Below are 25,349 nucleotides of genomic sequence, written 5' to 3'. Positions count from 1 at the left end.
AATGAGAAAATGAATTCAAGTAGTAAACCTCTAACATAAAAATCACATTTGTAATGCATAAACGTGATAGAGAATTGATACACTTAATATACATATATATCTGACAAGTTGAGAAAATCATGTGATTTAGCAGAAAATAAGCAAAGGATTCAAATAGGCACAATATAGAAGAGGAAATCTAAATGGCCAGTAAGTATATGAACATATGTTCTGGCCCTGCTTCACAGACAATGTAAATTATATAATAAGATACCAAATTTCATACATCACCTGGGCCAAAATTATAAAGTATTATAATGTCCAGTACCTATGCAGTTTCAGAGAAATGGCATTTCATACATTGCTAGGAAAAGTATGAGTTTATATGACTTCTTTGGAAAGTAATATGGGAGTAACTATTAAAATATAAAGTATACATACCTTTTGATATAACAGTTTCTTATGTTCTATCCATTAAGGAAAAAAATTAGCACCTAAAAAAGGACATATATACATGATATATATGTACACGATATATATTGCATCATTTTTGATATTTTTGATAGTGACATACTAAAAGTAATCTGAGTTCATCAATAGAATGGTTGAATAAATTATTTTACACTCACATTATGGAATCTTCTGTGGCTAGTAAAAAAAAATATATTAGACTTACATCTTTGGATCTAGAGGGAATCCATGTGCTTACTGTTAAGCTAAAGAGTGTAGATTGCAGAGTGGCATATGAGGTATGATACCACTTTTGTTTAAAAAAAAATCAAAGAACTTAAAACACCTTTTATAAATGTATTTTATGTCTGTCTGTGTACAGAGAAAAGTGTGGAAGTATGCACTTCAGGCCCTTAACTTTGACTTTCTTGTGGGTGTTGGGTTAGGAGTAGGACTGGGAATGGGAAGGGTTGAGAAAGATCATTTGTATTTTTTCTTTATTACATAGTAATAAAGCATGCATTAGATTTGTAATTTTAAAAATAGCTAATAAAAACCTCATGTTTAAAATAAAACTTTTTTTTGAGACAGAGTCTTGCTGTGTCTCCTGGGCCAGAGTGCAGTGGTGTCATCACAGCTCACTGCAACCTTAAACTGCTAGGCTCAAGTGATTCTTCTGCCTCAGCCTCCCAAATGGCTGGGATTGCAGGTGTGCACCACCATGCCTGGCTAATTTTTCTATTTTTTTGTAGAGATAGGGTCTTGCTCTTGCTCAGAACTCCTGGTCTCAAACAATCTTCCTGGTCTCAAATTCCTGGCCTCAAACAATCCTCCTGCCTCAGCCTCCCAGAGTGCTAGGATTACAGGCATTAGCCATCACACCTAGCCCTAAAGTAAAACTTTTACTGAAGTAAATAATGCATTCATTATAAGTTCTAACTGCTTTTTCGGCAACCTGACTCATAAAAATAAAAAGTTCATGCTTTATGTTTCAGAAATTTGGGCTCATTTGACAAGACCTGAAAATTCTTGGTTTTGCTGAGATGTGCTCATAACCGAAGATCATTCCTTGGTTTTATTTCATGCTTTTGGTTATTGTTGTCTTGAATGTGACTAGCTACACTAAGGTCACCAAAGATGTTTTCAGTAAATAATCATAATTTAGCAACATCTGATAGATAAGCACTTTATCTGACTTGCAAATTGAACTTTGGGCATTATTGTGATCTATTGATCAGTCAGAATATTCTCATACATGTTACCCATGATATTGTTCCTTTCTCTGTGTGTTGGATCTTACTTACTTCCAGGATAGCTGTTATTACTTTGCAATATGATTTTTCAAAAAGTAAGAAATATAACTTTTTGCTCCAATTACACAAAGCATGATCAACACAGAAAACTTTGAAAGCATAAAGGATAAACCAAAATCATCAATAAGCCTAAATATAAATACTGTTAACATTTAATGTATGTAATTCTAATTTTTAAAAAACTGTTACTAGGTATAATTAACATGCAATAAATTGCACATTTTTTCTCACTTTAAATCAAAAGCTATAAATTGTACATATTTAAAATTACAATTTGATAAGTTTTGACATGTGTATATAACGAGGAAACATTACTATAATCCAAATACTGATCAAATAAATTCATCCGCTTAAAAAGCATATTTGTGCCCATTTATAATGCCTCCTGATTCCTCCATTGCCGTGGAATCACTGATCTGCTTCATAGATTTGTTTGGATTTCTAGAATTTTATATAAATGGAATCATACAATATATATGCTATTTTTGTGTGGCTTTTATCATTCAGCGTGATTATTTTGAGATTTTTTTTCACCTTGCATGTCTCAACAGTTTATTCCTTTTTTTCTGAGTAATACTCAGAACAGCTCTTTATGATCATATCTATCGTTTGTTTAGCTCCCATTTATAAGTGAGAACATGTGGTATGTGTTGTTCCATTCCTGAGATACTTCATTTAGGATAATGGTCTCCAGTTCCATACCAGTGGCTGCAAAAGACATTATTTCATTCCTTTTTATGGCTGAGTAGTACTCCATGGTGTGTGTTTGTGGGGTGATTGTAGTGAATAAAATGAAATGTCATGGGAAAGTACCTGAGGCTTTACCCATTAGGGTATGGTAAATATTGGGTTACTTTCTCCTTTATTTCTTCAGGGTGGGCTCTAGGTCCGTCAGGTAATTTGAGTGTCGAGCCAGGAGTCCATTCATATTCACCAATTAAACAGTATGCATTCTGCTGTCCAGGGTGCACACCAGAGATAGAACTTTCCAGGTGTGGATAGAGCTTTAATATCCTCCATACCTGTTCTCATTGGCTGAGGGACTGGACAAGGTGCTTTACTTAAACTCTGGACAATAACCATACTTGATAAGTATTATTACCTCCCTTTTGAGAATAAGGAAACTTAGGCCCGGAAGAGTCCAATGCTTGTTCAAGGACACTGATAAAGGACAGGATGAAAAGTTACAACTAGGTCTGTCTGGCTTCAAAGGCCTTTTTCTTTCCATTATATTATATTGCCGTTTGGGATACTAAGAAAAAACATCACTAATTTTGAAGGATTTATTTTAATGGAATCTGAACTATGCTTAATTTTCTGAAATTTTAATATTAATAGTTTATATATCTGACAAATTTAATTCTATGAGGGGAGAAAATTATAATTTAGATTACTCTAATAAAATTATTTTAAAAACCTTGAATATGGGTGGGTAAATATAGTACACTTTTTTTTGAAAACAATATTGGTTACAAATTGGATCAGGAATTTAGCCCAACATGAACCAGATGTTTTATTTTTACAAAGAAAAGGAAATCATAGAATATAGGATCAGGCTCTTTGGTATTATTTTGACATAAGTTTATTATTATGTGGACTCCTGGAAGGTAGCATCTTGTGCCTGAAAACATTGAAGTTGGGGATTTCTCTCAGGCACTGGACCGTGTTTATATTAGGTTATGCATGGCAGTTTGGCAGTTTGTTTTGCAGATGTTCGTAATGTCGTCTTAAATCTTGTTTCTATTTCTGGCATGCTTTTAAGTATGACTCATGTTTTCTTGAAATAAGGAGGAGTAGACTGTGTATCATAAAGATGCATTTAAGCCTAAAGCAGAAAAGAAAATAGTTAAAGGACATCTGGTAGTTATAAATGAGGTTAACTCTTCAGGCTCAGGTCAGTTACATCCTAGCCTAATGAAACTACTTGATTCCTCAAAAGTATAGGTCTTAAAGCAGTAATTTTCAATCTGTTTTTCATTATTGCTCTCCTAAGGACACTTTCCTCCTGTAATTATTCCTTTCCAACCTCATGAAATTTTAATACCACACATATATATATATTATATTTTATAATATTTATTTTTTTTAAGAGACAGGGCCTCACTCTGTCATCCAGGCTGGAGTGCAGTGGTGTGATCATAGCTCACTGTAACTCGAACTCCTTGGCTGAAGCTATCCTCCTACCTCAGCCTCCCAAGCACCTGGGACTACAGGTGTCCACAACCATGCCCAGCTAATTTTTAAAATTTTTTGTGGAGATGGCATCTCACTATGTTGCCTAGGCTTGTCTCAAACTCCTGGCCTTAAGTGATCTTCCTGTCTTGGCCTCCCAAAGTGCTTGGATTTAACAGGTTTGAGCTACCACACCCAGCCCACAGCTATATTGTATATATGTGTTTATGTACTGAATCCTTTTTGAAGACCACAAATTATTGTAATATCTAAAAATTTTTCTCAAGCTCCCCTCTCCAGGAACCTATCTTTGCCCCCTTGGGCATAATATGCCCCAATGCATGTCTTAGAGGATTCATAAGAACAGGGGAAAAGCCAAGCAACTCTGGTAATGAGTGTCTTGATTTTCAGACATACAGGCATTTGCTTTGAGAAAATTATAATATGCTTTAGTGTGATTCCAGTGACATGGTAAACCATCCAGTCTGCCCAAAACCTTGTCCCTGATCTTCCCACTAGGATAATGAAAATAAAAAAATTATCTTTTCCAGTAATTAGATGTTAGCTTTCTTTGTGGAAGAAGGGTGCTGGGAGACTACCCTAGCAATATTATGCTGTCAGAGGAGGAAAAAAAAAGCACAGCTTTAGTCCTAGGCAAGCTTTCTTTTACTAAATCTCTGAACTCTTTCATGACCTCATGGGACAATTAAAGTTTAGAAAGTATGGAATATTCAGTATATACAAAAGACTTTACTATATATATCTGTGTATATATAAAATGCATCAAAATAAAACAAATACTGTAACCCGCACCCAATTTAAGAAGTAGAATATTACCAATATCCTCGAAGCTATTCATTGAGAATGTCTTTGATTCCACGCCAACCCCTTATCCCCAGACATCCAGTTATTATGAGTTTATCATTCCTTTGCTTTTGCTTTTTCAAGTACTATTTTATCACATATGCGTATTTCTAAAGAATTCATTTGCTAGTTTACTGAGATTTATTAAAATACTATCATGTGATTTATTCTGTGACTTAATTTTTCACTTAATATTATACCTTGAACGGTTCAGCATATTGTTGGCAGTAGTGGCAGTTCTTTCTGGTTTTTTTGTTGCTGTATAATATTCCATTGTGTGTGTTTTATCCATTCTCCTGTTTCTAGTTTTATTGTGAACAATTCTGCTCTGAGTATTCTGTATGTCTCCTGGTGTATAAGGTTAAGAGTTTTTCTTGTATACCTACAGCTGGACTTGCTGGGTCATTTGTTGCTTTACGTATGAGGAAACACAAATTAATTGTATCAATTTAAATTTTTAGAAAATGCTTAGGAAGAAGATGAGCACATTGATAGGTGATTTAATAGTAGACTAGGGAGGGCATTGTATGGGGTAGTCTTCTATTCCCAAAAGAGTTGGTGTAGAAGAATAGACTGAAACTCTAAATTCTAAAGAAGTAGTTTTAAGTCTACATCAAACTTTCTAACTGTGAAGTTTGGGAGATCTTACAACCCATGCTAGCTTAAGTTATAATATACTTTTCTCAAATTTTGCAAGACTAATAATCATAAATTGTCTGAGATGATTTGGTCATATCTCCCTTTTGGAACAAAAAAGAATTAGGCTATAAAATTATGATAAACTAAGATACCAGTTCCTCAACTCATCCTTGAAAATCACTTTCACTTCTTTAGGAATTACTTATTGGTGATTGCTCAAATGTTCTTAATATGTAATTGTTTGTGATATCATAAACTTTGTTCTGTTTTAGTGTTGGTAATAGTGGTTTTATTGTAATGCAGTGTGAAAAGTCAGTAGTTATCTATATGTCAGTCTCTTTATACATATGTCTAGAAATAAATACATGTGTGTGTATATATATGTGTATCTGTTTAAACATACTGTCTGCATTACTTGAAGATTAATAAGTAATAGTCTAATTTGTTTTTTGTTTTCTCTTTTTTTTCCTTAAAGTTTCAGACTCTCTGGCTCAGTCTGTAGTTCAGCATCTAAGATGGATAATGCAGAAGGACCTTTTGGGGCAGGATGTTTTCCTGATAGGACCTCCTGGGCCTCTTCGACGCTCTATTGCTATGCAGTACTTGGTGAGCAATCAATTCTTGTCAATTCCTAAGGGTCTTAACTTTGATAAGCTATGATATAAAATAAGATTAAGAATTTATAAAAATACCAGAATTAGTCATTAGTTGAAAAAATGCTAACATCAAAAGGTGATTTGTTTATAAAGGGTTTGGCATAAGTTATTTGGGAAGAAAATGTACCTTTGCCTTTTATAACAGTAGCAAAGTTTTGCTGTAACTAGAAAGTCCTCCACTTCCAGTAGAAAAGAAATATAATTTCAGGCAATGAGTAGCAGATAAAATCAGCAACTCTGAAATTACAAAACAAAACTTAGTTTTATACTACTCAGAGAACATTCCCTTATCTCAGATTCACATTTTAAAAAGCCAAATAATCCCCTTGATGTATTGAAGTTATGCAGTCTTTAAAGAGAACCTAAGGTTTGTAGAGCATCTCTTGTGTGTTACTTTTGCTCCTTTTTTTTTTTTTTTTTTTTAAATAGATGAGCAAACAGGTTCACAGAGGTTCAATAACTCACTCAAGCTTTATCCAGCTAGTAAATGATGGAGCTGGACTTCCAATTCCATATTGTTTCCCATTTCTGACATGTTATCCTCTTAAATGTTTGCAGTTTTTTGAGAACTGTTAAGTGAATTGAAGTGTTTAAATCTCAACCCAAATAAGAAAATTTGCAAGACTTTTCTAATGTTTCGTCAGTGTTAATAGGCATTGCTCTAAAGGTTCAAGGAACAATAGCATCAGATGAAGTTGTTGGGTTCTGAAGATACTTTTTAGGATGAGGAGAAAAACCTTAATAAAAGCTTCCTTGTGTTATTTATTATTAAAGGATCAATCTCTATGCTATCGAAATCTGCTTTGTGTACTCTTATTTTAGTGGTGAATTTACTTTGGCACTTCAAAAATCATGTGGGGCAGGAATAATAAAAATACAGTGGACAAATCAGAACCTAACTCCCGCTAGCCCCATTGCTTTCATATGTTTTATTTATCCCTAGAACCAGTTGGTGAGGTAAAACATGCCATTGTAGTATCATTTTCACTTTACTAATACATAAGGCAAAAGTGTCTAAGGATGCTGGGTCAGTTTCTGAGAAGTCCAGATCTAGAACCTCTTTAATTTTAAGATGCTCATTCTTTACTTTGCTCATTCCAAAGACCATGATATCTCACTGAGATTTTGTTTCTGGCAACACTTTGAAGCTTATTGGGAATGTGAAATGAGATGAACTAGGAGATTATAGGAGACCTGTTGGTTCAAAAATGCAACGTAAGTGTGAAGCCTGTATCTTTTTAAAAAAACCAAACCACACACCAAACTTTAAATTGTGAAATAGAGCTGAGGCAGCCATAGGCTGTGGAAATACACACAAGAAAACTCAATGCTAGGCTAATCTGCCTTGCAAACTCTGCAGTGAGTACTATTATTGCCACTAGGTCCAAGAGCCATAGCCAGAGTAGATGAGATCTTTAAAGGCAGAAATTTGAGGGCAACGTGCTCAACCAATGAGAAATTAAATAGAAATAATTTGATAGTTGTATTTACTTTATATTTAACTCATATAAAAGGAATTTTTTTTTTTTTCCTTCTGAGACAGGGTCTTACTCTGCTACCCCGGCTAGAGTGCAGTGTCATCATCATAGCTCACTGCAACCTCAAACTCCTGGGCTCAAGAGATCCTCCTGCCTTAGCCTCCCAAGTAGCTGGGATTATAGGCACATGCCACCATGCCTGGCTAATTTTTTCTATTTTTAGTAGAGATGGGGTCTTGCTCTTGCTCAGGCTGGTCTCAAACTCCTAAGCTCAAGTGATCCTCCCGTCTTGGCCTCCCAGAGTGCTAGGATTAGCATTGTGAGTTACCATGCCTGGCCATATTTTGTAGATTGTTTCCAAAGACAAACCACTGCTGCCTCCTCTAGCTGCTGCTCATGGTGCTGTTGTGAAGCTCCTACCACTTTTCTGAAGTAGCACCTGAGGAGACTTCAGTGTCTTTGTGGCTGATGAGTCCAAGGGAGCTGTTGAGACTGAGGATGATGAGTGCATTGTCCTCAGTGTAGCAGTTCAGGATGTAACTGTTGTACAATTTAACAATAAGAGACACACATAGCTTTGCCAACCAATAGAAGCCTATTGTGAATGACAGTGTTTTTCAGTGAAGGAGATCACATTCAGCCAATAAATGAAGCAGACGTGAGGGTACTAGTGATATATTCCAGAAACAAGAAGTAGGTATCTACTAACAAGAGAAACAGCTACTTTACTCCAAAATTGTGCTTTCTCAGACAATTCATTGCTTTTTAGGAAAACATCTTTTGGTATCACCACTATGCTGTGTGTTTTCTCTATTTCAATTTTTTACTCCTTTCCATGCATATTGAAAGTTATGACAGCATGGGAACAAATACATTTTACAAAAACTAAATGACAGCTGTTGTATGAGGGCTGTCCAGAAAGTATCCAGCCATGTAACTGTTCTCATTATATCAACAATGGCTGGGTACTTTCTGGACAGTTCTTTTATATTTTTACCAATATCAAATGAAGATAGAGTGGAGAAAAATCTTCCTGTGTGGCAATATCCTCTTCTGCTATTAATGGCATGTTCATTCAACTTTTTGCTTTATACTACGGTAATTTAATTTGTTCTCCCTGTAGTAAAAATTTATTGTATGCCTTATTTGATTGGAGAATGTCATTGTTTTTAATTCAATATTGTAAAACCAAGGATAATGTTAAAAACTTTTTGTACATTGCTGTTACATATAATGGAAAAGGATGGATAAATTTTTAAGAAAAAAATGAGTTCTGGATGGTTTCCCTTTCAAATCTCATGATTGTTTTTGGTGAAATAAATTTTTCTCTCCTCCTCCTCCCGTCTCTTCTTTCTTCTCCTGTTCCTCCCCCCACCTCCTCCTTCTCCTCCTTTTTCTTCTCCATCTCCTTCGTTTCCTTCTCTTTCTTCAACTATGCGCGTGTCTCTTTCTTCCATTGACCTGACTACTGGTATTTTTACCTTATTCTCACACTTGGTAAAGTCCCTAACATATTCTATATATTCTGTAAACATTAGTCAATGGAATAAATTAAAGTCATCCTTTTAAAAAAAAGATGAACATTACTTATAGAAATGGCTGTAGGTTGTGGGGAAACCAATAAATAATATTGATTGCCAAATTATTGCTTATGGTATTTGAAGAGAATTCTGCAAGAGAAATGAAGGTTTGTAATTTTGATTATTATTGCTTAAGTCAGATTGAGTGCAGTTGAAGTAGAGCTCTGAGGAAATATATGTGTGTTTTGGTTAATGTTCAATTTATTGCATTTTTCTCAAAGCTGACAATCAAAAGATTTCAATCCAGAATTACATTTAAAATGCTCTTCTCTAGGGCAGTGGCATTGTGAGCTAACTTGCTCCAAATCATATGCTGGGAATTTGATTTTATTTTTGGAATAATTTCATTCTCCACAGGAGCTGACCAAACGGGAGGTTGAATACATTGCCCTGTCAAGGGATACCACTGAAACTGATCTCAAACAGCGACGAGAGATCCGTGCAGGCACGGCTTTTTACATTGATCAGGCAAGTTCTTATCACACTCTAGCCTGTGACTATTTATTCCAGGTCTACACAAAATTGATTTTTAAAGTAGAAAGAGAGTAGCTCATAAAACAGTGAAAGATAGATGTACTGTGCGCTCTCCAGAAAGATTTAATTTAGATGTTTGGTTTCTGTGTTCTCGGAAATGTCTTCTTGGCTTAGTACTAAATGAGACACCCTAGATAAAATTAATGGTTCTAAAATGTTAGCTAAAGATCAATATGCTGATTTCTCAGTTTTCAATTACTTCCTACTACTTGCCTATAGAAATCTGATTTTTTTAAAAAAGAATTAAGGGCATTTTAATATGGGAAATTCTTGAGCACATTTATTGAAGTATTCGAAATCTATAGGTCCCTTGGGTAAAGGTGTATTAAATGTAGTGAAATTAAACATACACTGCCAGGAACTACAGCTTTTTTCTGGCAGTATTACCAGAAACTGCCTTAGGTGTTGGGTGCAGATTGCCAACTAAAATAATATTTTATGAATATTATAATGAGATTTGTTATACATTTCTTCAAATACATCACTTAAAAGTATTAAATATTGTTCTTAGGAATACCTTACAGAAAAAAGGATGAAGACTATAAATAAGTATGTCATAGAGAAAAGATTCCAAATATCCAAGAAATTCATGGAAAGATGCTTGACCTTCTTGTTTACAAAAATAAAAATTAAAACACTTATAAGGTGCTGTTTTTTCTCCACCTCTCAGATTGGCAAAGATTAAAGAATTTGCTAATGTTTCAGTGTTGATGAGGAAGAAGGGATGAGGAAACAGCATTGCTGTAGATGGCAGCAGAAATTGAGGCAATTTTAAAAGAAAATTTGTCAATATTTATCAAAAGAAAAGAAATTACACATATATTTATGTTTCTAGCAAATTTTTTCCAAGTATATTTATACAAAAGACAGAAGGTTATATGTAGAGGATGTTTATTGTAGCATTGTTTGAAATTATGAAAAACTGTAAATGAGAACAGTAATGATGTACATTTAAGAGACTAATGAAATAAATAATGGTGAGTAGAATATTCTGTGGCCATTAAAAAGAATGAGATGAATATGTATGTACTGATAGGAAAGAAGTGTAGGATATAGTAAATGAAAAAAATGAAGTTGCAAGACTGTACATAATATGATCCCATTCATGATAAAAAGAAAAGAAATGCATATATGTTTGTATATACATTGAAAACTTCCAGAAGAACACACAAGAGGCACTTAATAGAGTATACATAAAATATGTTACAGAAATGTGACTCAGCGTCTGGAATGGGATGTGGGAAGGACTTTTCATAGTTCTTTAAATTTGAAGATTTATCATGGGCACACTATTAACGTTATAATTAAAAGAGTATATTTGTAAAAAAAAAGCACTGAGTAAAGATTTTGGAGGAACAGGATAGACACATGGTCTCATGAATTACTTATTAATATCAAAAGAAAAAATGCACTTAAAATGGAGAGATTTGGCAGTTACCACCTTTTAAATAATGTTGATCAGACTTAGCATCATCTACTGGGAAAATCTGAGAAGTTCAGATTTCCTACATATGAAGAGTAATCCTTTGTAGACAAAGCACACAAATACATTTGAAAGGAATCTATTAATATTTTATTTACATGATGATTCACTTCATAGATTACCTCTGATTACAAATGGGGGAAAAATATAGCTTTACAATAGAGAGATCTGGCATTTGCTTCCTTAACAAATTCATGGAACAGAATCACCAATAGTGAGAGGAGCTTATATGATGTGATCCTGATGTGATTTAGTAAGAGGTATATAGCACTACCAATATAGTATTCTTGCCAAAAATGTTTTAACAATTGGACCAATCTAGAATGTAAGACAACAACTTAGACTCTTCAGAAAATTCAATGTCATAAAAACCAAAACAGGTAGTAACAGTTCTAGATTAAAAGGTTGGGAAGTTTCTTAGTTTCTTTATTGTACTGTATAGATAGCCATTTTTATTGTTTGTCTTGCTTTTTACATTCAAAGTTTTTAGGTGGGGTGTGGTGGCTCGCACCTGTAATCCTGGCACTCTTGGAGGCCAAGGTGGGAGGATTGCTTGAGGTCAGGAGTGTGAGACTAGCCTCAGCAAGAGCGAGACCCCATCTCTACTGAAAAAATAGAAAGAAACTAGCTGGGCAACTAAAAAAATAGAAAAAAATTAGCCGGGCATGGTGGTGCGTGCCTGTAGTCCCAGCTACTTGGGAGGCTGAGGCAGGAGGATCACTTGAGCACAGGAGTTTGAGGTTGCTGTGAACTCGGCTGATGCCACCCACTCTGGCCTGGGCAACACAGCAAGACTCTGTCTCAAAAAAAAAAAAAAGAACCTCACAAAGTTTTTAACATTAAAACATAAATTATAATTTTAAGATAATAGTCAAGTTTTAAAACAAATGGTAGAGTTTTTAGACATTTTTCTCATATAATTTTACTGGGGAATTTTACTGGGGAATTCTTTACTGTTTGTGCTCATGTACATTACCTATGAATGTCAGTAGGTAACATTCATTACTGGTCATTTTCTATCTGACTTTCCAGTCCTAGAGTGGAAAATTCTCTCTTGCAGCAAAGAGATTCTTGTATTCATTATTTTATTTTATTTACTTTTTTTGAGACAGAGTGTCACTTTGTTGCCCAGGCTAGAGTGAGTGCCGTGGCGTCAGTCTCGCTCACAGCAACCTCAAACTCCTGGGCTTAAGCGATCCTACTGCCTCAGCCTCCCAAGTAGCTGGGACTACAAGCATGTGCCACCATGTCAGGCTAATTTTTTCTATATATATTTTTAGTTGGCCAGATAATTTCTCTTTTTAGTAGAGACGGGGTCTCGCACTCCTGACCTCGAGCGATCCACACGCCTTGGCCTCCCAGAGTGGTAAGATTACAGGTGTGAGCCATCGTGCCGGGCCTCATTATTTTAAACATTTTAAAAACTCCTGCTATGTTTTCTTTGTATATAAGTGCCTCTTGAAGTATGAGCTTGGATTTTTATTTCTGGTCTATTGACTTTGACTCTCAGTTTAGCGGCAAGGATTCCAAACCTAGTGATCCACATACTAGCCACATGATGAAAATATATGTATATTCAAAAGATTATATTTATTGTTAGAGTCAACAACCCTGTATTTTTTACTGAGTAAGAAAGGTGATAGGTTAGTCCTAATTTCTTTTTGAAGTTGGTTATCTCTGACAAAGAGTAGGTGGATATTAATTCACAGGCTCATTTCCACTGAACTTCTTTGTAAGCTGTTTGAAATAGTCACTTGATCAATCATGTTTAATTTTTAAAATTTCATTTTGGATTAGTTTTCTAAAATATATGATCTGGTAATCCCTGAATTTTTGATATATTTAAAATTTAAGATTTAGACTACTCGACAGAAAATCTAGAATGTTATCGTTAATACAAATGTTAAAATTTAAAATTCTGGATTGTTTTAAGCGTACCACTTTTTAATTGCTGAAATTTCTGCTCCCATGTTATTTAGACATACACAGGGGCTGCGTATGCCCCACACCACCCCCAATTGACAAAGTTTTAAAAGAAATTTGCCTGTTTCTTCTCCATACCCAAAGAGGGTAAGAGTGAGGGAAGGGATTTGAGTTGGGTTAGTGAGGAGCTGCATAAAGAGATTAGAAATTGACACGATGGCCTAAGTAGAGGTGAGGAGATAGGAATATATTTAAATGACAGTAAAAGAACTGGCTTTGTCTGGTAGAATATAGATTTTAAAAGATAGTTTTAAAATGAATGTTATAGCTGGCTTGATTGCTGCAATGCAAATAGTGAGGAAGAGAAAGTGGATTTTTTTATGCTTTTATTAAAGACATAATTTTAAAGACAGTTTAAAACTTTGACTTTTTAGAAATTGAGTTGTTTTAGGTAACTAAATTTATTGATTAGCTAAAGATTTTTTTTCTTGGAGCACAAAAGTAAATTATTTAGATGAAACTTTCTAAAATGGTATATTCCTTCTGCCATCCTAAAAAGCATATTTTCAGATGATATATATTTTGCAACTTATAGAGTTTATAAAACATTTTCTGTCATATAAATGTATGGGAGTATTTTATACTCTTACGTTTTCTTGGTGAAGCCTACTCATTATGATGAACATTAGTTATTTACTGTACTGTAGTAGCACTGATACCTTCAGAGCCTGTGATTAAGGTAGGAATGTTGTGTAGGAATGTTGGTCCTTGTTCTAAATTGCTTCAGACTATTTTTTGAGGTTTTCTCTGATTATCATATTTTTTCTTCCAGGTTATTTCCTGGGAGTTAATATTCCTTACTGTGCAGTTCATAGTCAGATCCTATCAGTTCCTTGCTTAAAGCCATGCAACAACTTCCCCTCACACCTATCATCTCCTTTCACTCTTTTCCCTTGTCTTCTAGGCTCCAGCTACAGTGGCCTTCCTTTGTACTTGATATTTCCTTTCCTTCATATGATCTCCCAGTTTATTATATTCTTACCTCCTCATAATCCAGGTTATAAATTCACTGGATATATTAGCTAAAGTAGCCTCTAGTCATGCCCACCCCCTTTCCACATATACTGTGCTGCACCATGCTGTCATATTACACAATATCTTCAGAGCACTTATCACAATTTGAATTTACCTGCTTACTTTTTTGCTCACACATTTATTGTCTGTCTTCCCCACTGTAATATAACTATCTTGCTCATCTCTGGCACCAAAAAACTGTCTGGAACATAATTGACAGATATGTTTGATGGTAGATTTCTCCTTTAGGTAATTAACTTTGTTAAAATTTTAAGTATGGATGGGACGAGGTAGCCTTTCCATGGACATCTGCCTTTTTCACATCTGTTATGAGCCATCAGAATGTATAATACCTATCTGAATTCTGGATAGATGAAGTTGCCAATTGACTACTAGCTAGTCATATGTTTATTAGACCGAAGGGACTTTACATTTATTTTATTTAAAAATTCCGTTACTGAATTTGATATCTGGTCTCAAGGAAGAGGCAGTGTCTTTATTCACCATTAGGTGATGCCCGTAACCTAGGTGTGCCAACATAGATGAGAAAATACCTGTGGCTGTCTGATGGGGAGATAGTTTGGGGTTTTCATTGTGGTTGACATTGTGTGCACTTATCGTGCACCAATGACTGATGTCCAAGTTATTACTACTTGGCATTTCAGCTGGAAACCTGTGGCAAAACTCTCAAATCCTGAGTTGGGGGTCATGGCCGTTAACCCCTTTGCTCCTTCTTATTCAGAACTAAGCAAGGTTGATGATAAAGTAAGCGGTTAAACTCAATTGCTACCTTGGAAGGGCAGAGTTAGGTTAATAACAATATATACTAGGGTATTTATTTTTCCCAAAGTAATGTTTATTTTTTCTGATTCTGAAGTTATAAATGTTCATTTTACAGATAAATATGCATATATATTTATATTTATTAATTAAAAAATATGTTTTGAATGACAGATTTGGGCAGAATGTTTTGAATGACTGAATGACTCTCTAGATGCAGTGACAAAAAGAAACAGAAATCTCTGTCATAAAGCTTATGTTTTAGTGGGGGGAAACCAAATAAACAGAATAAAGAAGGATAGCATAATAAATGCTAAAGAGCATAGGGAAGAATTTAAAAATTACTTGTATTCCCCTCCAAGAGCAACAACAGTGTGAATATTTTCTGTATTTCTATTTGCATATCTATTTGTCATGTCTAATGAATCATTTTTATAAAAGTGGTATACCATGTATATAAAGTTTATAGTATATATTTTGAAAAACATTTTATCAGGAGCATCTATCTGCTTATAACATTAGAAATTCCTCAAAATACGATTTTTAGTCTCTTTCATCAAATGGATATTGTGTTATTTATTTAACATTCCTATTTTTTCCACCTTCTCTTATTATTGGCCATCCAGGTTCTTTCTAACTTTTCATTATCATAAATGAATATATTGTTGTAATATGTCTTAATTAGCATCTGGACAGTTAGAGATATAGCTCTGTGTTAGTCAGAACTCAGGTGATGAGTTCTTATTCCTTATTATGTTGCTACCATAACACCATATACTTATATAGTGTAAACTGTTTGACAGATTTATGTGATTCATTTTTAAAAATCAAGGGAGGTTGGGTGCAGTGGCTCATACCTATAATCCCAGCACTTTGGGAGGCTGAGGTGGGAGGATTGCTTGAAGCCAAGAGTTCAAGACCAGCCTGGATAACATAGCAAGACCCTGTCTCTACAAAAAACTTAAAAATTGGCCAACTGTAGTAGTGCTCACCTGTAATCCTAGCTACTTGAGAGGCTGAGGAAGGAGATTCGCTTCAGCCCAGGAGTTTGAGGTTATAGTGAGCTATGATTGCACCACGGTACTCTAGCCTGGGAGACAAGAGTGTGACCCTGTCTCAAAGAAACAAACAAACAAATAAATAAATAAGTAAATAAATAGTCAAGGGAGATGAAAAGGAAACTTTTATTGGGAGATATTATGTTGTGCTAGGTGCTTTATATCATTGCATTTAATTCTCAAAACATCCTTAGGGGAAAGATGACCTCTCCATTTTACTGATTAAGTAAATGAAGCTTAGAGGGCAGTGATCATACAACTGATAAACAGTAGAGGTAGAATTTCAACCAGGCTCTGTCCAATTTCAAAGCTCAGGTTCTTTCTACCATATTATGCTACTTCCCTAAAAAACTCTGTGATGATTATTATGGAAATGACAACTATCATGACCAGTGATGATGATAGGACTCATAGTAGTTACCAGAGGTTATCTCATTTAATCTTCAACACAGTCTATGAGATAAACACCATGATGAATCTAGCTTGAGAAAGAAATGGAGGCTCAGAGATATAAAGTGACTAATGTAAGTCATCCATAGCAAGTAAATGATAGAGCAACCAAAAATCAATCTGATCCTATTCTGATAATTTAAAATGAAGAACTTGAAGTGTGGCTTTTTCTGTTTTTCTTTGGCTTCTTCAGTACATTTATACTGTAGCCACTGAAGCTCTTTGGAATCTATTATTATTAAATTATGGCTACATTAATAATTACATTTTAGTAACTTCAATAGCTTTAAATTTTTTCCAGTACTGCTTTGACTCTAAAATTGTTGCATTGTACAATACCCCTTGAGGATGTTCTCATTTAGTAAATGAGGACACAGACATCCAGATTAATTGTTTGCCTAAGGTCTTATGTCAAATCAGAAGCAAATCTAGAACAGGGGCTTAGACAGTTTTTGATTTAGGTCATGCATCTACTTTTATCTTGAAAACCTTCATGTCCATGTGTTGAATTGTTAAAGCTATGGTATGAGATGGCTGGACCTGAAGGATCTTGCTGCATTTTTTCCTATTTCTATTTGAGAAAATTAGGTCTCTGGAAATTCTGTAGTTTGAAAGACAGGAAAAGGTCCTCATGATGTATATGCATTGGCTCATACCTTATAGACACATATAGGTCTAAGCATTATAGACACACATAGGCCTGTACTTTGTGGACACATATTGGCTTGCAGCTTTCAGACTATTAGAAGTCTATACTTTATAGATATATATAGGCCTATAACTATACATATAGATTTATAGAGGCCTATGCCCTAGAGACATGAATAGGACTTTACCTTGTATACACCAAAGGCCTGTAGCTTATAGCCACATGGAGACCTATACCTTATAGAAAGGGCCAAAAATTCCTTTATGAAAATTTTAAAGGCCTAAGCATGCATAGTTGAAATGCCCTTATAATCACAGAATTTTCAAATTTAGAGGTTCAACATCCTGGGCTCTCTGCTCCCTGTGAATATTTAATGAACAAGGAAACTGAAACTATAGGTAATTTGCATTAGGCTTGTAGACTTGATCAAGGAGAAGATTCTAAGTTCTCTGATTCTAGGTCCGTACCCATTCTCTAAGTGTATAACCACAGCTTGGACTTTCCAGCCTCCAGAACTCTCAGAAATAAATTTCTGTTATTTATAAAATAATTTTAGAAAAAGATCTTTATAGTTGGTCTAATTTCTACTTTGAGGAATGATCACAACTAGTCATTCCAAGTAAAAAATATATATGCACTCTTCCTTTTTTTTTTAAGATTTCAAGAGAAAAATTATACTACAATTATTTTATGTAACAATCTATATAGAAAACTTTCAAAATATCTAACCCAGGGGTGGAGAACCTTTTCATGTTGGAAGGCTGCATTAATTTAGCTGAAATCAAATACGGCTGCATTCAAGAAACTTCAATTAGGTATACTTAACAATGTACATTATTTTGTAAAAATATAACTACTATGTACTTAATAATTTCAAAAAATGAAAACCATTTGTTAATTTTAAAGTTAACTAACCTTTTAATGACTTTGTTGTGTCTGCTTTTTGTTGGAAAGCATTTGAATATTTGGTTGCAGCGCAGAGGTCCATAGTTTCAGTTGATCCTCTAGATATGGGTATCAGTCATTTGTGATCTTAAGGGCATCTTGGTTTGGGTTAAGTAGGAGAAGGTAGATTCACAGAAATAAGTGGTTGAAAAGCAAGGAAGCATTTTGGGGGCATGTTGCCAAAGGCGTGGGTATTCCTACTACATTTTTCCATATTTCAACTGGATCTTTCTTAGTGTTAAACAATGACTTAAAATGTCATTACTGAGAGCTGAAGCAATTCCATCTGTAGTCCTTTAGGTGCCTTGGTGATATCAGCTAGGTGAGGCTGAAGTGCTAATTTGAGTGTGATGTCATGATTCTCAAAGTCAGTGAACCTTTCATTGTATTCTCCAAGTAATAGATCTGTAACAGCTACGTATTCTTCAAATGATTCACATGTATCATCCTGCTCATCAATGACCTTTGCTAACTGGGGAAAATGTTCATCTCAAATTTCCTTTTGAGGAAGAAGTGTTTTGAAAAAAGATAGTTTTTTTTTTTTAAATGTTTGGGGATGGTGGCAGTGGGAATGGAAGGTTGGTGATGGATGCATAAGATATTTAGGGGTCACACTTACATTGTGTGAAGGATGAGAAGTAATACATCCTGGGTTGTGGGGAGAATTGGTGAAAGTTTAATTGAAATAGTCATCAGGAAGAGGGCCTGGTATAGGTAAGAAGTCACAACCTTGATAGATTAAACCTGTTGAATTTGAATGTCCATGTGGAGACATTAAAAGGCATTAGGAGATGTGTGGGGAACTCAGGAGACAGGTTAGGTCCTCACAGTATTGTCCTCAAGAATAATGAAATAAAGAAAATGAAAAAGTCTTTTTGTACTTAACATAGCACATAGCCCCTGCTATATAATGGGTACTCAATGCATGAGGATTTGTGGGAATAACTTAGATCTTTGCCAGCAAAATATCAAGTGAGAAAAGAGGAGGGAAAAAGGTTAAGGACAGAACCTTGGGAAATGCTTGCATTTTAGAGGACAGGAGGCAGAGGAAGGGCCAGGGAAAGGCAGGAGGAAAACCAGCGTGCTAATGTCCGTAGAAGATAAAGCACAAGAGAGGATCAAGGGAAGGGGATTGAAGAACAGAAGAATATGAAGATCAAGAAAAAGCCATGATTTTTGTCAGTTTGATTGTTGGTGCTTTTGAATATTTTCAGTAAAATAAGAATAATGGAAGATAGATGGAAGTTTATTACAGGGAATGTGTATGTGGCCCCCTTTTTAAGGGTCCTAAATGTAAAAGAAAGGACAAAGAAAGGGTATTAATTGGTATCAGGGAACTGTAGGTTTTCTTAAAGTATAGATATGTTTGTAGAAGAGAAGGGATTTGGAAATGCAAGTAAGAGATGGTATAGTTGATGAACAAAGATTTTGGAGGAGGTGGGAAGGAATGCTACTTAGCTCAAAGTAGTAAGAACTAGTCTTGGAGGGGTGGGAGGAGTGATATTTTGTCAAGGGTGGAAATCTTAGTAGAGTAGAAAGATGAAGACACAGAGGGACTGTGTGTGATCCAGTGGAGGAAAGTCACAGAGTCTCAATTCACATGAGTTTAAGCATCACAGTAAAGTTTTAGGCAAGGTCATTTGAAAGAGTAGAAGGAAGGCATTAGACGCTTAGCTTGAAAATAACTTTTACAAGAAATAAAGGAAATAACTTTTAGAAAATAGTGAAGATTCAGCTGAAGTTGAACATTGTGAATTTGTAGTGGCCTCTCCTCACATCTCATCACAGATTACCCTAGATTATAATAGAGCTAATGGGAGGAACAAATGTTCCATCTCTAGAACATGGTCAGAGTCTTCCCCAACTCATTCCATGGGCTTATGAATGAAGTACTTTTTACAACAAGGTTCATAAAAGCTGGAGCATATTTATTTAGGTCATTAAATATGAAATGTCCAATTTCAGATTAAAAGTTTATTATATCTCAAACAAGAAGCAGTACAATTAATCAAAGTATGTGCCTAAACTATTGACACAGTTTTGCCATCTGAACGGTTAGCTTGCTTATACTAGCAGCGAAGAATCCTGGGGAGCGAGTGGTGATGAAATCACAAAAGGCGTTTTCCAAAGATAAATTCCTTGATGTAGAATTGCTGGGTTAATCAACATAGCCATTTACATATTTTATATATCTTGCTAAATTATCCTCCATAGGATTACTCTCAGACCAACTATGAATGAGAGTCCCTGTTTCCTCTTAACCTTATCAACTCTGAATATTATCATTCTTTTTCATTTATTGATTGATTACTTACTGACTTGGTTTTGAGATAGGATCTCACTGTATTGCCCGAGGTAGAGTGCAGAGGCATCATCATAGCTCACTGCAACCTCAAACAACTGGGCTCAAGCAATCTCCTGCTTCACCCTCTCAAGAAGCTGAGACTATAGGCACATGACACTGTGCCTGGCTAATTGTTTCTATTTTTTGTAGAGACAGGGTCTCACTATGTTGCTTAGGCTGGTGTTTTTAAATCTTTGTCAAGTTGAAAGTCTAAAAATATCATGTTTTACCTTATATTAAAATAGTTGTCTAATAATCAGTGAAGTTGAATATATTTTATTATGGTGCTCATTTGTACTTTGTAGGGGTATTAATTTTCTTAATAATCTATAAAAATTCATTTTATACTAAAGATATTTATATGGTCTTTGTTACATATGTTATAAACATTTCATCCAAGTTTTCAGTCTGTCTTTTGATTTAAGATATTTTTGGTTTATGGAAAAATTTGAATGTAATCATATCTAGTAATCTTTTTTTAATGGTATCTGCCTTTGAATTATCAGAAAGGTTTTCTTTAAGATTATTTTTTAAAAGTCAATTATATTATCATCTAGTAATTATATGGTTTTACTTTTACCATTAAATTTTTAAGTTCATTTGGATTTTTTCCAAAAATCTAATTTCTACTAATTTGAAATGCCACTTTTCTCATATATTAAAAATTATAATCAATTTCATTAGCTAGTTTTCTTATTTAGGAAAGGTAATACATGTGATCCTAGCCAAAAGAAAAAAAAGTTTCAAACAGTACAGTAGGGTTTAATGTGAAATCTCTCTGACCCCTTACTTTCATTTCCAAGAATTTCTCTTATTCACACATTAAATTTCTGGATATACTATAGCATACCTTTTTATTCTTATCCAGTTTTATTGATTTTTCTTTCTATTTATCTTTCTGTTTTTAAAATTAAAGTGCCTCGTTATCCATCTTCTCTTACAGAACTTTCCTGGCAATGTGTCTAATGGGTTATTAAGGGAAAGTTAGAGACATTTAGAAGCCACTGTCAGAAACTGGATATTTGCCTGATCGGTTTTTCTTACATTAACATTTGTTAGGAGAACAAAAAAAAAAGAACATTGCTACTATGTTTTGTAAGTTAAAACAAAAAATAAAACCCAAAACCCAGTAAGTTTGTAAGTAAAACAAACAACAGAGAAGCTTAAATTAGAGTTTGTTATATGTGGAAAACAATTTAGCAAAAAGGTGGGTGTCAAAGTTCTTGATTAAGTCATGTGGGGATCATCGTGCAATAATGGATTATGTTGATTTAAAAGACTATTGAATCTTTTCTATTCACTACCTCACTTTCCAATTAGACTTAGGCAGGTGGCTAGTTTTATTACTGTTCAGTTCTAGAGATTTCACTAAGCTGACAATGATTTAAAAAACAATGTTACTTTGGGAAAATGTGATTTTATTCCTCTCTAGAAGACTTTAAGAAGCATGTACTGCTTTAGGGTCATGTATATCTTAAGTTGAATAGAGTCTCTTGTGTATGCAGAAGTGTCTTATATGGATCCTGTTTTTTTAATCTAAATAGGTACACAGCAAATTTCTATGTCTAGTAAAACTAGACATAGAAATAACTGAAATAACTGAAATAACTAATAACTTTCTAGTTAGTGATCTTTTTAGTTCTTCATCTACTTGATTTCTGTCACTTAAGAACAAGTTAAAATTTTAGCTCTGCCATTTTCAAACTGTATAACCTCTCTTCCATTGTAAAATTGGGTAAAATATTGTATACTTCAGAGGACTGTCATAGGATTAAATTAGGTGGCATAAATGGAAGAGCTTGATGCAAACCTATAGGCCCTACCACTTTCCTACTCAGTAGATAGACCAAACTATCAAGTAGCAGCTTCCGTAATTTTATTTCAGTAATTATACACTATCTTTTCTGTACTCCTCTGCTAGCTCCTCTCCCTCATCATTTGAACACACTCAATTCTTTGAATCATTAAAAAAAAGACTGCTACCACCATCACTGTGGCCAGCTGAGTCCCCAAAGCAGCCCTCTCCCGTCTCCTCTTTATAGCCGTTATTTTGCAGAATGTTGCTCAGTTTAGGTTTGTCTGATGTTCCCCATGAATTGATTGAAATTATGCATTTTTAGCGAGAACACTATAGAAGTGATGTCGTGCCCATCTCAGGGCATCATATTAGGAGTCTATTAATAAATAGTGTATGAAATTGGTACATCTCATTATTGGTCACATTTACTTTGATCACTTGGTTAAGATGCTATCTACCAGGTTTCTCTAGTGTTGTATTATTTTCCACATTGTCATTTATACAGTATCTTGTGGGGAGATATTTTGAGTCTATAAAAATATCCTGTTTCTCACCATACATTTACTCCCTAATTTGCCATCCGTTATTGGTAAAATAACTATTGCGTACAACAGTTATTACTATAGTATTTGCCAAATGGGTCATTTTCTGTTTCTATCATTCTTTAGTAGTAGAGGTTTTTCCCTTGAGGTCCCTACTGTGTGTGTGTGTGTGTGTGTTTGTGTGTGTGTGTGTGTGTGTGTGTGTGTGTGTATCTGTATGCATTTTACTCTGGAGAAGAGATGCAAAACTGATCAGATTTTCAGGAGATCATTAGATGGTATTATCTTTTGTCCATCCATCACAACTGTCTCAACTTTATGGTCACAGCACCTTCATTAGAATAGATGAAAGGAAGACTTTGTGTAATTTGGCTTCTGTTTCTGATCTCTCTATGTAGTTTATTTTGAATTCCTCTGAAAAGATTCAATGCTTAGAAGACCAAAGTATACCTGAGGTGAATAAAGCAGAGCTGCAGTGTTTGTTGTTCTATGTTGTCAAGACTGTTTTCCCTGGCCCATAGTTGGTGAACCACTGAAGTCTGATGTGTATATTTTTAGTTTTATCTCAGAGAACATGTATTTTCATCCCTATGGAGTTTTTAAAAGTCAAATATAGTATTTATTCTGTCTTATAACAATGATTGATAAAAATTTTAGCTTTTTAAAAATAATATTGCCACAGGTTATGATAACTTAATTAGTGTCTTTTTTTATTCTGAGCTATGCTTTCTTGGAGTAAATATATTCTTGTGAACAAAAGCTTAATTGAGACCTTACTTGAAACATGAATTTTTATAAGAAGTAGTTTATATTTTGACTGTTAATGTCCCAGAAACTATGCCTATGGCTTTGTCCTTTACACAGTTAGCAAAAATGAGATTGTTATTTTGTTGTTCTTTAGGAGCTACTAGTCCCTTCCATGCATTTTTTTTTTAAATAAAGCTACTATAACAGGATGACTAGTTTTGTAGAAGAGAATTAAAATATTTGCAGTAATGATAGATTTGAAGGATCATTCATGAATTTATATTTTTAAAATGGATGATTATCTCGAGTCTAATATGGCTTTCATAAAAGTTTATTCTTTTACAGTAGTATAAAGACACTTGAAATAAACTAAGCTGTACTATACAGTATAAAATCAACAGTTTATTAAAACAAGACAGTATGTAAGATTGATTAAGGAATGCCTCTTTTCTCTTCCACACTTAGAAAATGTGTAGTTTTGCTACTGCAGGGATTTCTTTGGATATAAATCTTAACAAATAGAGATATATTTCCCCCCTTCTAACAGTCAGATCTTTTTGGGGCTAATTTCCATAGGGAAAATTAAATTTTAAGCAAAGGGTTCAGCATTAGTCGAGACAGATTTTCTAGTAAAGCATTATGTTATGTACATGTGTAGGAGGTCATAGCCAGTTCATGTTCAGAAAAATACCACGTGATGCAACTAATGTCAAGAGACAATGTTGGAGAGGTAGGAAGATGCCAAACTGTGATAGGCTTATATGCCAAATTAAAAAGCTTGAACTACTAGGGAGGAGATCTGAGAGATAAGGAGGGCCTGAAGTAGGGGAAGGGGAGAAAGGAATGAGTTCAAGAAATATTAAGAAAGTTAAATGATCTGGACATAGTGATAAATTAAATGTAGGAAGTAAGATAGGAATCAAGGGTCTGGGCATGGATGAATGGTACTCCCACCTAAAATAGAAAGTAGAAGAAGAGAAGCAGGTTTTAGGGGAAAATAGGATATGTTCAGTGTTGTACGGGGGAGCCGGAGGTGCTTATGGGGTCTGGTTGGAGACATCCAAGTGATGGGACTGCATAGTTCTGAAGCTTGGGGGAGTGTGAGATTAGGGGGTCGTTAGCATAAAGGTGATCGTTGGAACTATGTGATTGAATAAGATTTCTCAGGAAGGACCTTCTGGAGTAAGAAAAGCTGTGGGTTAAGGATGTAATTCTGGGCATCACCTATGTTTAATGGACAGGCAGAAAAGGAGAAACAGTTTTTCTAAGAGAATGCAGCATCATGGAAACCACAGAAGACTTTTAAAGGAGGGAGTAAGAATATAAATTGAGCACCATTAATCCTTTGTCTGTTGTTGAATGTCTTAGGGGAAACATGACTGAGGTTTTCCTTTTTAAATAGATTTTCAAGGATTTTGACCAAAAGGCAGTTTTTTTCTATGTTGTTCAGGACCTATCAGTTAAAAGAGAATATTTTTTCACATCTTTAGTGATTTTTTTTTTTTTTTTGTATTACAGTTTTCCTGTCTCTTATCACTTGGGGGTTTACTTTATTTCCGTTTTTCTCCATTAATAATTTTCTGAAAATTTATTGGAAGACTTATAGTACTGGTTGATTCAGTCTGGTGTAGACCAGTGTAAAACTTGACTCTTTTTCTGTTTTGCTAAGTGTGTAATGTTGTCAGCATCAAGCATCACACTAAACCTGAATTCGTTTTGATGACTCATGTTTGCAAACCTTACAGTTTCCAAGGCTTCTCTACCTAGCTTATTTGATCCTCACAAGAAGCTTGTGGGATAGATAGGGCAGATTGCTATCTTCATTTCTCTTTTCCAGTTGTAGAATCTATTGCCTTGTTTAATTATGTTACTTGCTCGTAGATAGCTGTTA

The 25,349-nt window shown here is 34.6% G+C and overlaps 1 protein-coding gene across 1 annotated transcript in view; it reads left to right on the top strand.

Annotated features, from left to right (window-relative positions):
- VWA8 (von Willebrand factor A domain containing 8) overlaps positions 1–25,349 on the top strand; it is a 314,655-nt gene that overhangs the window by 20,760 nt on the left and 268,546 nt on the right. The window contains exons 3-4 of the mRNA XM_045566813.1: positions 5,893–6,023; positions 9,489–9,599. Coding sequence (XP_045422769.1) covers positions 5,893–6,023; positions 9,489–9,599 — 242 coding nt within the window. The remainder of the gene's footprint in view (positions 1–5,892; positions 6,024–9,488; positions 9,600–25,349) is intronic.

This window comes from Lemur catta, chromosome 13 (genome assembly GCF_020740605.2).
Source record: "Lemur catta isolate mLemCat1 chromosome 13, mLemCat1.pri, whole genome shotgun sequence".
Taxonomy (NCBI): Eukaryota; Metazoa; Chordata; class Mammalia; order Primates; family Lemuridae; genus Lemur; species Lemur catta.
The sequence above is the reverse complement of the archived record's forward strand: the minus strand, read 5'-3'. Positions and strand labels throughout refer to the sequence as shown.